The following is a 12,848-nucleotide window of genomic DNA, read 5'->3' on the forward strand; positions in this document are numbered from 1 at the left end:
GGTCCAGAGAGAGTCTGGGTTCCAATCCCAGCTCTGCCACTCTCGAGTTCGGAGATCTTGGGCATATTTTGCTGTGGCTCAGAAGCTGATCCTCATCTACAAAATGGAGCTAAAGATAACTCATCTTGGGTTTGTGCTGGCTGTGAGACTGCTAGACAATGCTCCAACCGAGGTGACCATATTGCGAGGTACGAAGCAGTAGGCATGTTGGACAACACTGAGCTGTATGAATTGGCTCACCAACACCTCAGGAACAGACAAGCCGCTCAGAGAACAGCAGCATTTCTAAGTGGTGCTGTTGGTTTCCTAGTAACAAGCGCCTTTATTTCAGATGAGCTCTACAATTGTGTATAACAAAACCACTTCACGGTTTATCTCCAGAGAGTCATTTGTTTTGGAATATTACAAAGAACTTTTTAAGGAAGATGTGTATTCTCACATCTCTGATTTATGTAAAACCATCCGCCCCAAACCAAAACAGACCCTTTCTCCCTCTGGGTCTGGCCTGCTTCCCAGCTGTTCACCTTCCCTCCGGGATTGTTAGAAGCTCCACTCCGAGTAAAGTAAACAGCTCCGCCAGGCAGGGGCCCCACCCACCATTTTATTTTGCTAAATCACTCCTTTAGCTAATATTTCAGGGACAGACACGCGACGCATCTGGCTCCAACCAAATATTTTCAGTCACTCTAATCCCAAGGCAAATATTTGCCAGTTCGATTGCAGTAACATTGGTAGCATGAAACAGTGAGCCACTTATCAACTTTCAATAGGGACCGGCGCAGCTGGTCGGGAGTCCCGGCCCAGCCCCTCTCCCGTGAGCCCCCGCGCAGGCACCGCCCCCACGCTTCCGGCCTCGAGGCCTGCGCTTGTGAGAGGCGAATGCCTGAGAAGGGAGGCAGCGTTCTTGCTGAGTTGCTCGCTTCGCGGAGCTAATAACCTTTTCAGGCAGGTGTTGCTTTTGCTCACGTCCCACGACCTGTCAAAAGGGTGTTGATTGTGGCCGTCTGGAGGTGTCGTGACATGCCAGGGAAGGGTTAGGAGGCTTCCAAGGACGCATGGTGACAGGCGTGATTTGAGGGGAAAGGCCTGTGTCCATTGCTTTAATTGCTACCCTAGGAGACTTAACATTGGCCAAAGGCTTTTGAGCTGCCGTGAATAAACAGTGCTCTGGGCTTTGTGTCTTATAAAGTCATTCGCATTTCAGTGGAATGCATATCTTAGCCTATTCCTTAAATTTTCCTACGTCCGCATTCCCTACATAAAAACGTGCAGGGCGATACGTTTTAGGCTGGGAATGGGGACATAGGAAAATTGGGGGGGGTAGGTTGAGAGTATTACAAGCAAACTTAATGTCTCATTCTGTGGCAGCATTTCTTAACCTTTTTGGGGTCTTTTGAGATTTAGACGAAAACTAAGAGCCATTTCCCTGGGAAGAGAAATGTCAACACAGTATTTTGCCTGTAATCAGAGGAACCCATCTACAGACTCCCAGGTTAGGAAACCTTGGATTCTAGGTACAGCATGCCCCGACGACCTGGGCCTGAGGACCCAGAATTTCTTGTCGTGCCCAGAGATAGGACTAGGTTGAGGAGAGTCCAAATTATGCGTTGGATACACAATTTAAGGGGCCGTACAAAAGTATGGAAATCAAGATGGATAATATTTTATTTATTTATTTATTTATTTGAGACGGAGCCTCACTCTGTCACCTAGGCTTGAGTGCTGTGGTGCAATCTCGGTTCACTGCAATCTCACCTCCCAGGTTCAAGTGATTCTCCTGCCTCAGCCGCCCGAGTAGCTGGAATTAAAGGCACGCACCACCACACCTGGCTAATCTTTGTATTTTTAGTAGAGACGGGGTTTCACCACCTTAGCCAGGCTGGTCTTGAACTCCTGACCTCAAGTGATCTGCCCGTCTGGGCCTCCCAAAGTGCTGAGATTACAGGCATGAGCCACCCCGCTGGGCCAAGATGGATAATATTAATGTAGCATTTTAAACAATCATATCTGCAAACCGTGGACTGTTGCCTTTTTTTGTAAACAACCTTTTATTGGAACTAGGGAGTATGGTGAGATGGGTGAGACAGGATTGTCCAAGTGCAGGGTCAGAGCTTGTCTTTGATTAAATTTTTATATTTTGTATTTTGTTCATCATGGATTTTTAAAAAATTAAATAGTGCATTATAGGTTGAGTATCCCTAATCAGAAAATTCAGAATCCAAAATGCTCCAAAACTTTTTGAGTGCTGACATGACACCACAAGTGGAAAATTCCACAATCGATCTCATGTGACAGATCACAGTCAAAACACAGGCACACAACACACAGTTTCTTCAGCATCCCCAAGGGAGTGATGGCGATGCCAAACAACCACAGATTGTCTACATGGGTGCTGAGATAGTGACACCTTTGCTTTCTGATGGTTCCGTGTATACAAACTTGGTTTCATGCACATTTTAAAAAATATTGTAGACTGGGTGTGGTGGCTCACGCCTATAATCCCAGCACTTTGGGAGGCTGAGGCGGGCGGATGATCTGAGGCCAGGAGTTTGAGACCAGCCTGGCCAACATGGTGAAACCCTGTCTCTACTAAAAACACAAAAAATTTGCCAGTCGTGGTGGCGGGCACCTGTAATCCCAGCTACTCAGGAGGCTGAGGCGGAAGAATCACTTGAACCTGGGAGGCGGAGGTTGAAGTGAGCCGAGATTGTGCCACTGCACTCCAGCTTGGGTGACAGAATGAGACTCTGTCTCAAAAACAAAAAAAAATTGTATAAAATTACCGTCAGACTATGTGTGTAAAGTATATATGAAAACATAAATGAATTTCGTGTTTAAACTTGGGTCCCATCCCCAAGATACCTCGTTATGTATATGCAAAACAAAACAAAACAAAAACCAACCAACCAAACACAAACCCATACTGAAATCCAAAATATTCCTGGTCCCAAGCATTTCAGATCAGAGATATTCAACTTGTAAAATATTATTTGTTTTGAATACTGAGCATTTTGCTCCCTGCCCTTTTTAAATTTTGTACTTGACACAGGTGCTTTATTGCCTCACTTTAGTCCCAGCCCAGCTTGTGTCCAGAATGCTATTTTACTAAAAACCTAATGTAACTGATCACTTGCTGTGTGCTAGGCTCTGAGCCCCACACTTCCAGATAACAAGGGTAGTGGCAAAACTCTGATCTGTCAGGAGACATGAGATCTAGTCCCATCTCTGCCACTTCCTGGGTGGATGACCTCAGCCAGGTTAGTTAACCTTTGTGAACCTGCAGAATGAGAGGGCAAGAGTGGGTACTTTCCAGTTTTGACAATCTATGGTTAGAAAGAAGCATCTACATCAAACTGTTCCCTAGAGAACAGAATCCTTGATAAGCACCCTATTCTACATTTCAGCCCTCTGGGATTCCCTTGATTTGTTTCCTTGATGGAGGGGTTTCACGTACATACCACAGCCCTTCATTTGCCTTAGTGTGAGGGGCTTGACCAGCAGCTATCTTCTGAACTTGAGTACTAATTGTTAAAATCAAAGATTTGGGGAGCTAATGGGTGTAAAGTGCATGGAGATGATTTTATTTTAAGGAAAATGAGACTCAGGCAGGTGAAGTCACTTGACCAAGGTGGCACAGTGACAGATTTAGAACTAAAACCCTAGTCTGTGACTCCCATCCAGTGTTCTTTTCACTTCACCATGATGAGATTTGATGCTTGACTTCCAACTTTCCTGCAGAGAATTTCCTAGAAGTATTTAAATACATTTTTGTTTTATTAGTTTCCTTATTAGGATGCTACTCCCCTAACAACTCTGGAATGGACCTAGGCCTGAGGGATTCAGAGCCAAAGTTCCTGATCAGTTTTTTATCCTCAGGGTCTTCCCTCTCCCAACCTCATTTTGGGTGATTTAACTTCTATGGGGATTAAAAAACAAAACAAAACAAAAAACTGTTACAAGGTATATAATCTTAGAAAGCTAATTTCTTCCTTGTTTCTTTTGAAAGGTATATTTAATCATGGAGAGAACAAGTGACACGTAACAACTCTATGAGGTAGGTACTTTATTATTCCTATTTTCTGATGAAGAAACTGAGGCACGGCCGGGTGCAGTGGCTCATGCCTGTAATCCCAGCAGTTTGGGAGGCTGAAGTGGGCAGATCACGAGGTCAGGAGTTTGAGACCAATCTGGCCAACATAGTGAAACCCGTCTCTACTAAAAATACAAAAATTAGCCAGGCATGGTAGTTTGCGCCTATAATCGCAGCTACCTGGCAGGCTGAGGCAGGAGAATCACTTGAACCTGGGAGGTGGAGGTTGCAGTGAGCCAAGATTGTGCCATTGCACTCCAGCTCTGGGCAACAGAGCAAGACTCCGTCTTGGAAAAAAATAACAATAATAAATAAACTGAGGCATAAAAAATGTCAAGTAAACTTGCCCAAGGTTTCCCAGCTATATATCAGAATCAGGATTCAAATCCAGGCATCCTGGCTCCAGGGTCTGTGCTTTTAACCAGCACAATGTGTGGCCTCTCTTGTAAGCCATTTGGCTTCAGCTTTAACCATTCCAGTGATGGGAAGCTCACTGTCTCAGAAGATTCCTGGTTTTGTTGTTGAGCAGCTTCATCAGTTAGAATGTCTTTCCTTTATTTGTTGGTTCAAACCATAAACAGTTGTCCAAAATGGTTTCCTGTTATCTAAACAAGAAAGAGGTACAAAGAAGAGTGATGAGCACAAAGAATAAAATCCCTTAATCTGCTCTGCCTTCACTAAACATTCCTGACCTACCTCCAGTTCTGTGGGCTTCCTGAAAAGACACAAAGTTCCCTCTTTGTCTTGTGTCTTTTGAAAGTAAAGTTCTCACTCTATGTGTTTACACCATGTTACAAGATGGATTAAGATGGCCTACATAGATTATAAAAACAATTAAATAGTATAAATTAAAAGTGTATGACATGATCCAGCAACTTCACATCTAGATATTTGTTCTTCAGAAATAGTCACAGAAGGCCGTCTGCAGTAGCTAACACCTATAATCCCAGTACTTCAAGAGGCCAAGGCAGGAGAGTCACTTGAGGCCAAGTGCTAGAGGCCAACCTGGGCAACATAGTGAGACCTTATCTCTATAAAAAATCAAAAAATTAGCCAGATATAGTGGGTGCATGGCTGTAGTCTCAGCTACTTGGGAGGCTGAGGTGGGAGAATGAGGCTACAGTGAGCCATGATCACGCCACCACTGCACGTTAGCCTGGGAGACAGAGAAAGACTCTGGTCCTTAAATAAATAAATAAATAAATAAAAGTCATAGGTGCTTACAAGGGTAAATATTCAAGTGCTTTTATTGTATATTATAGGCAATTTAAATGTCCATCAATAAGGACATGCCTAACTAAATAATAAATAATAATGGAATACCCTCACTTTGAAATACTCTGTAACTGTTAAAACAAAAAGGTAGGTCTTTATGTAGTAACATAGAAAGATGTCAGTAACATAATGTAGAATTTAAAAAGTAATTTTTGAGCCAGGTGCAGTGGTTCATGCCTGTAATCCCAGAGCTTTGGGGGAGGCGGGGGGATCGATCGATTGAGGCCAGGAGTTTGAAACCACCCTGGGCAACATAGCAAGATCCTGTCTCTAAAAAAAAATTAATAATAAAAAAAAATACAAAAAATTAGCCTGGCCTGGTGGTGCTTGCTTGTAGTCCTAGCCACTCGGGAAGTTGAGGCAAGAGGATTCCTTGAACCCAGGAGTTTGAGGCTGCAGTGACCTATGATCACACTACTGCACTCCAGCCTGGGTGACAGAGCAAAATCCTGTTTCGAAAAAATAAATAAAAATTGAAGGTGGCCAAACAGGAACAGCCCCAGTCTATAGCTCCCAGCATGAGTGACGCAGAAGACGGGTGATTTCTGCATTTCCAACTGAGGTAACAGGTTCATCTCACTGGGGCTTGTCGGACAGTGGGTGCAGCCCATGGAGTGTGAGCTGAAGCAGGGTGGGGCATCACCTCACCCAGGAAGTGCAAGGGTCGGGGAATTCCCTTTCCTAGCCAAGGGAAGCCGTGACAGACGGTACCTGGAAAATCGGGACACTCCCACCCTAATACTGTGCTTTTCCAATGGTCTTAGCAAACAGCACACCAGGAGATTATATCCCGTGCCTGTCTTGGAGGGTCCCACGCCCAGGGAGGCTTGCTTACTGCTAGCACAGCAGTCTGAGATCAAACTGCAAGGTGGCAGCGAGGCTGGGGGAGGGGCGTCCACCATTGCTGAGGCTTCGGTAGGTAAACAAAGTGGTCGGGAAGCTCCAACTGGGTGGAGCCCACCACAGCTCAAGGAGGCCTGCCTGCCTCTGTAGACTCCACCTCTGGGGGCAGGGCATAGCTGAACAAAAGGCAGCAGAAACCTCTGCAGACTTAAACATCCCTGTCTGACAGCTTTGAAGAGAGTAGTGGTTCTCCCAGCATGAAGTTTGAGATCTGGGAACAGACAGACTGCCTCCTCAAGTGGGTCCCTGACCCCTAAGTAGCCTAACTGGGAGACACCTCCCAGTACGGGCCGACTGATACCTCATACAGCCAGGTGCCCCTCTGAGAAGAAGCTTCCAGAGGAAGGATCAGGCAGCAACATTTGCCGTTCTGCAATATTCGCTGTTCTGCAGCCTCCACTGGTGATACCAAGACAAACAGGGTCTGGAGTGGACCTCCAGCAAACTCCAACAGACCTGCAGCTAAGGGTCCTGACTGTTAGAAGGAAAACTAACAAACAGAAAGGACATCCACACCAAAACCCTATCTGTACGTCACCATCATCAAAGACCAAAGGTAGATAAAACCACAAAGATGGGGAGAAACCAGAGCAGAAAAACTGACAATTCTAAAAATCAGAGCACCTGCTCCTCCAAAGGAATGCAGCTCCTCGCCAGCAATGGAACAAAGCTAGATGGAGAATGACTTTGATGAGTTGAGAGAAGAAGGCTTCAGATGATCGGTAATAACAAACTTCTCTGAGCTAAAGGAGTATGTTTGAACCCATTGCAAAGAAGCTAAAAACCTTGAAAAAAGATTAGACGAATGGCTAAATAGAATAAACAGCGTACAGAAGACCTTACATGACCTGATGGAGCCGAAAACCATGGCACAAGAACTACGTGATGCATGCACAAGCTTCAGTAGCTGATTTGATCAAGTGGAAGAAAGGGTATCAGTGATTGAAGATAAAATGAATGAAATGAAGTGAGAAGAGAAGTTTAGAGAAAAAAGAGTAAAAAGAAACGAACAAAGCCTCCAAGAAATAGGGGACTATGTGAAAAGACCAAATCTATGTCCAGTTGGTGTACCTGAAAGTGATGGGGAGAATGGAACCAAGTTGGAAAGCACTCTTCAGGATATTATCCAGGAGAACTCCCCCAACCTAGCAAGGCAGGCCAACATTCAAATTCAGGAAATACAGAGAATGTCACAAAAATACTCCTCGAGAAGAGTAACTCCAAGACACATATTGTCAGACTCACCAAAGTTGAAATGAAGGAGAAAATGTTAAGGGCAGCCAGAGAGAAAGGTCGAGTTACGCACAAAGGGAAGCCCATCAGACTAACAGCTGATCTCTTGGCAGAAACTCTACAAGCCAGAAGAGAGTGGGGGCCAATATTCAACATTCTTAAAGAAAAGAATTTTCAACCCAGAATTTCATATCCATCCAAACTAAGCTTCATAAGTGAAGAAGAAATAAAATACTTTACACACAAGCAAATGCTGAGAGATTTTGTCACCACCAGGCCTGCCTTACAAGAGCTCCTGAAGGAAGCACTAAACATGGAAAGGAACAACCAGTACGAGCCACTGCAAAAACATGCCAAATTGTAAACACCATCGAGGCTAGGAAGAAACTGCATCAACTAATGAGCAAAATAACCAGCTAACATCATAATAACAGGATCAAATTCACACGTAACAATATTAACCTGAAATGTAAATGAGCTAAATGCTCTAATTAAAAGACACAGACTGGCAAATTGGATAAAGAGTCAAGACCCATCAGTGTGCTGTATTCAGGAAACCCATCTCATGTGCAAAGACACACATAGGCTCAAAATAAAGGGATGGAGGAAGATCTACCAAGCAAATGGAAAACAAAACAAAACAAAAAGCAGGGGTTGCAATCCTAGTCTCTGATAAAACAGACTTTAAACCAACAAAGATCAAAAGAGACAAGGCCATTACATAATGGTAAAGGAATCAATTCAACAAGAAGAGCTAACTGTCCTAAATATATATGCACCCAATAAAGGAGCACCCAGATTCATAAAGCAAGTCCTTAGAGACCTACAAAGAGACTTAGACTCTCACACAATAATAATGGGAGATTTTAACACCCCACTGTCAACATTAGACAGATCAACAAGACAGTTAACAAGGATATCCAGGAATTGAACTCAGCTCTGCACCAAGCGGACCTAATAGACATCTACAGAACTCTCCACCCCAAATAAACAGAATATACATTATTCTCAGCACCACATCGCACTTATTCCAAAATTGACCACATAGTTGGAAATAAAGCACTCCTCAGCAAATGTAAAACAACAGAAATCACAACAAACTGTCTATCAGACCACAGTGCAATCAATTTAGAACTCAGGATTAAGAAACTCACTCAAAACCACACAACTACATGGAAACTGAACAACCTGCTCCTGAATGACTACTGGGTACATTATGAAATGAAGGCAAAAATAAAGATGTTCTCTGAAACCAGTGAGAACAAAGACACAACATACCAGACTCTCTGGGACACAATTAAAGCAGTGTGTAGAGGGAAATTTATGGCACTAAATGCCCACAAGAGAAAGCAGGAAAGATCTAAAATTGACACCATAACATCACAATGAAAAGAACTAGAGAAGCAAGAGCAAACACATTCAGAAGCTAGCAGAAGGCAAGAAATAACTAAGATCAGAGCAGAACTGAAGGAGATAGATACACAAAAAACACTTCAAAAAAATCAATGAATCCAGGAGCTGGTTTTTTGAAAAGATCAACAAAATTGATAGACCTCAAGCAAGACTAATAAAGAAGAAAAGAGAGAAGAATCAAATAGATGCAATAAAAAAAGATAAAGGGGATATCACCACCGATCCCACAGAAATACAAACTACCATCAGAGAATACTATGAACACCTCTACGCAAATCAACTAGAAAATCTAGAAGAAATGGATAAATTCCTTGACACATACACCCTCCCAAGACTAAACCAGGAAGAAGTTGAATCCCTGAATAGACCAATAACAGGCTTTGAAATTGAGGCAATAATTAATAGCCTACCAACCAAAAAAAAAAGTCCAGGACCAGACAGATTCACAGCTGAATTCTACCAGAGGTACAAAGAGGAGCTGGTACCATTCCTTCTGAAATTATTCCAATCAATAGAAAAAGAGGGAATCTTCCCTAACTCATTTTATGAGGCCAGCATCATCCTGATACCAAAGCCTGGCAGAGACACCACAAAAAAAGAGGATTTTAGACCAATATCCCTGATGAACATCGACGCAAAAATCCTCAATAAAATACTTGGCGAACCGAATCCAGCAGCACATCAAAAAGCTTATCCACCACGATCAAGTTGGCTTCATCCCTGGGATGCAAGGCTGGTTCAATATACACAAATCAATAAACATAATCCATCATGTAAACAGAACCAAAGACAAAAACCACATAATTATCTTAATAGATGCAGAAAAGGCCTTCAACAAAATTCAACAGCCCTTCATGCTAAAAACTCTCAATAAACTAGGTATTGATGGGACATATCAAAATAATAAGAGCTATTTATGACAAACCCACAGCCAATAGCATACTGAACAGGCAAAAGCTGGAAGCATTCCCTTTGAAAACTGGCACAAGACAGGGATGCCCTCTCTCACCACTCCTGTTCAACATAGTGTTGGAAGTTCTGGACAGGGCAATCAGGCAGGAGAAAGAAATAAAGGGTATTCCATTAGGAAAAGAGGAAGTCAAATTGTCCCTGTTTGCAGATGACATGACTGTATATTTAGAAAACCCCATTGTCTCAGCCCCAAATCTCCTTAAGCTGTTAAGCAACTTCAGCAAAGTCTCAGGATACAAAATCAATGTACAAAAATCACAAGCATTCCTATACACCAGTAACAAACAGAGAGCCAAATCATGAGTGAACTCCCATTCACAATTGCTACAAAGAGAATAAAACTCCTAGGAATCCAACTTACAAGGGATGTGAAGGACCTCTTCAAGGAGAACTACAAACCACTGCTCAACGAAATAACAGAGGACACAAACAAATGGAAGAACATTCCATGCTCATGGATAGGAAGAATCAATATCGTGAAAATGGCCATACTGCCCAAGGTAATTTATAGATTCAATGCCATCCCCATCAAGCTAGCACTGACTTTCTTCACAGAATTGGAAAAAACTACTTTAAAGTTCATATGGAACAACAACAACAAAAAAGCCTGTATAGCCAAGACAATCCTAAGCCAAAAGAACAAAGCTGGAGGCATCACACTACCTGACTTCAAACTATACTACAAGGCTACAGTACCCAAAACAGCATGGTACTGGTACCAAAACAGAGATATAGACCAATGGAACAGAACAGAGCCCTCAGAAATAATACCACACATCTACAACCACCTGATCTTTGACAAACTTGACAAAAACAAGAAATGGGGAAGGATTCCCTATTTAATCAATGGTTCTGGGAAAACTGGCTAGCCATATGTAGAAAGCTGAAACTGGATCCCTTCCTTTCACCTTATACAAAAATTAATTCAAGATGGATTAAAGACTTAAATGTTAGACTTAAAACCATAAAAACCCTAGAAGAAAACCTAGGCAATACCATTCAGGACATAGGCATGGGCAAGGACTTCATGTCTAAAACACCAAAAGCAATGGCAACAAAAGCCAAAATTAACAAATGGGATCTAATTAAACTAAAGAGCTTCTGCACAGCAATAGAAACTACCATCAGAGTGTACAGGCAGCCTACAGAATGGGAGAAAAATTTTTACAATCTACCCATCTGACAAAGAACTAATATCCAGAATCTACAAAGAACTTAAACAAATTTACAAGAAAAAACCAAACAGCCCCATCAAAAAGTGGGCGAAGGATGTAAACAGACACTTCTCAAAAGAAGACATTTATGCAGCCAAAAGACACATGAAAAAATGCTTATCATCACTGGTCATCAGAGAAATGCAAATCAAAACCACAATGAGATACCATCTCACACCAGTTAGAATAGTGATCATTAAAAAGTCAGGAAACAACAGGTGCTGGAGAGGATGTGGAGAAATAGGAACGCTTTTACACTGTTGGTGGGACTGTAAACTAGTTCAACCATCGTGGAAGACAGTGTGGCAATTCCTCAAGGATCTAGAACTAGAAATACCATTTGACCCAGCCATCCCATTACTGGGTATATACCCAAAGGATCATAAATCATGCTACCATAAAGACGCATGCACAGATATGTTTATTGTGGCACTATTCACAATAGCAAAGACTTGGAACCAACCCAAATGTCTAACAATGACAGACTGGATTAAGAAAATGTGGCACATATATACCATGGAATACTATGCAGCCATAAAAAAGGATGAGTTCACGTCCTTTGTAGGGACATGGATGAAGCTGGAAACCATCATTCTGAGCAAACTATTGCAAGGACAGAAAACCAAACACCACATGTTCTCACTCATAGGTGGGAATTGAACAATGAGAACACTGGGACACAGGGTGGGGAACATCACACACCATGGCCTGTCATGGGATCAGCGGAGTGGGGAGGGATAGCATTAGGAGATACATCTAATGTAAATGACAAGTTAATGGGTGCAGCACACCAACATGGCACATGTATACATATGTAACAAACCTGCACGTTGTGCACATGTACCCTAGAACTTAAAGTATAATAAAAAAATAATAAAAATAAAACTAACATAATAAATAAATAAATAATAAAAATTAAAAAATAAAAATTTAAAAACATAAAATGTAATTTTTGTAACTATATTTGTAAAAAGAGTATTTTTATATGGTGTGCATTGCAAAATGATTTGGAAGCATATACTTCAGTTTATTAACAATGGTTACCCCTGGGGTGGAAGTGGTGATAGAAGAGTGAGAGAACTCTCAGCAGTCAAGATCCACCCTCTTACATTTTAGGCTCAAAGGATAAGGGTTTTCTGTGCACCGAGGCTCAGGTCTGACACATCCTGGGTGCTCAACTAATGTCTGTTAAATTGATTAAGAGAGACTGGATCATGTCTTCAGTATGTATTATGTAATTTAAAGTTTATTGCTGGTACAGTGAACAATCATCTTAAAAAAAATTCCAAATCAATCTTACCCAAAGTATCAAAATTGCTTTTCTGCTCTTCAGAATACTTTTAACTGTTTTAACATATAATATTAAGATAAACTCCATATTTGTTCTGGAGAAAATCATTATTGGCATTTTAAAAATTGGTGCTTGATGACATCATTTCCATTGTCATCCCGGTGGAGAGACAGCAGTTAAAAAAACCCAAAACTTGGAGGCTGTGCACATGTGGGGCAGGGGACATATAAGAAATCTCTCTACTTTGTGCTCAATTTTGATGTGATCCTAAAACTGCTCTAAAAATAAGTTTGTGTGTGTGTGTGTATGTGTGTGTAAAATAGCTTATACATATCTACTTTTAAAATAGCTTATACATAATCTACTTTTAAGGGGGGTGAGGTAGGAAAGAAGAAGCTGTACGATCAAATAAATATAATTGATATGAAAAAAAAAAACCCAAAACTTTTTCCCCCTC

General features: G+C 41.9%; 1 protein-coding gene across 1 annotated transcript in view; it reads right to left on the minus strand.

The window, feature by feature from the left end:
* Window positions 1-4,046: 4,046 nt before the first annotated feature.
* RPAP2 (RNA polymerase II associated protein 2) overlaps window positions 4,047-12,848 on the minus strand; it is a 138,126-nt gene continuing 129,324 nt past the window's right edge. Inside the window, exon 13 of the mRNA XM_009247636.4 lies at window positions 4,047-4,695. Within this exon, the coding sequence (XP_009245911.2) occupies window position 4,695 (1 nt within the window). The 3' untranslated portion in view covers window positions 4,047-4,694. The remainder of the gene's footprint in view (window positions 4,696-12,848) is intronic.

Source organism: Pongo abelii, chromosome 1 (genome assembly GCF_028885655.2).
Source record: "Pongo abelii isolate AG06213 chromosome 1, NHGRI_mPonAbe1-v2.0_pri, whole genome shotgun sequence".
NCBI lineage: Eukaryota > Metazoa > Chordata > Mammalia > Primates > Hominidae > Pongo > Pongo abelii.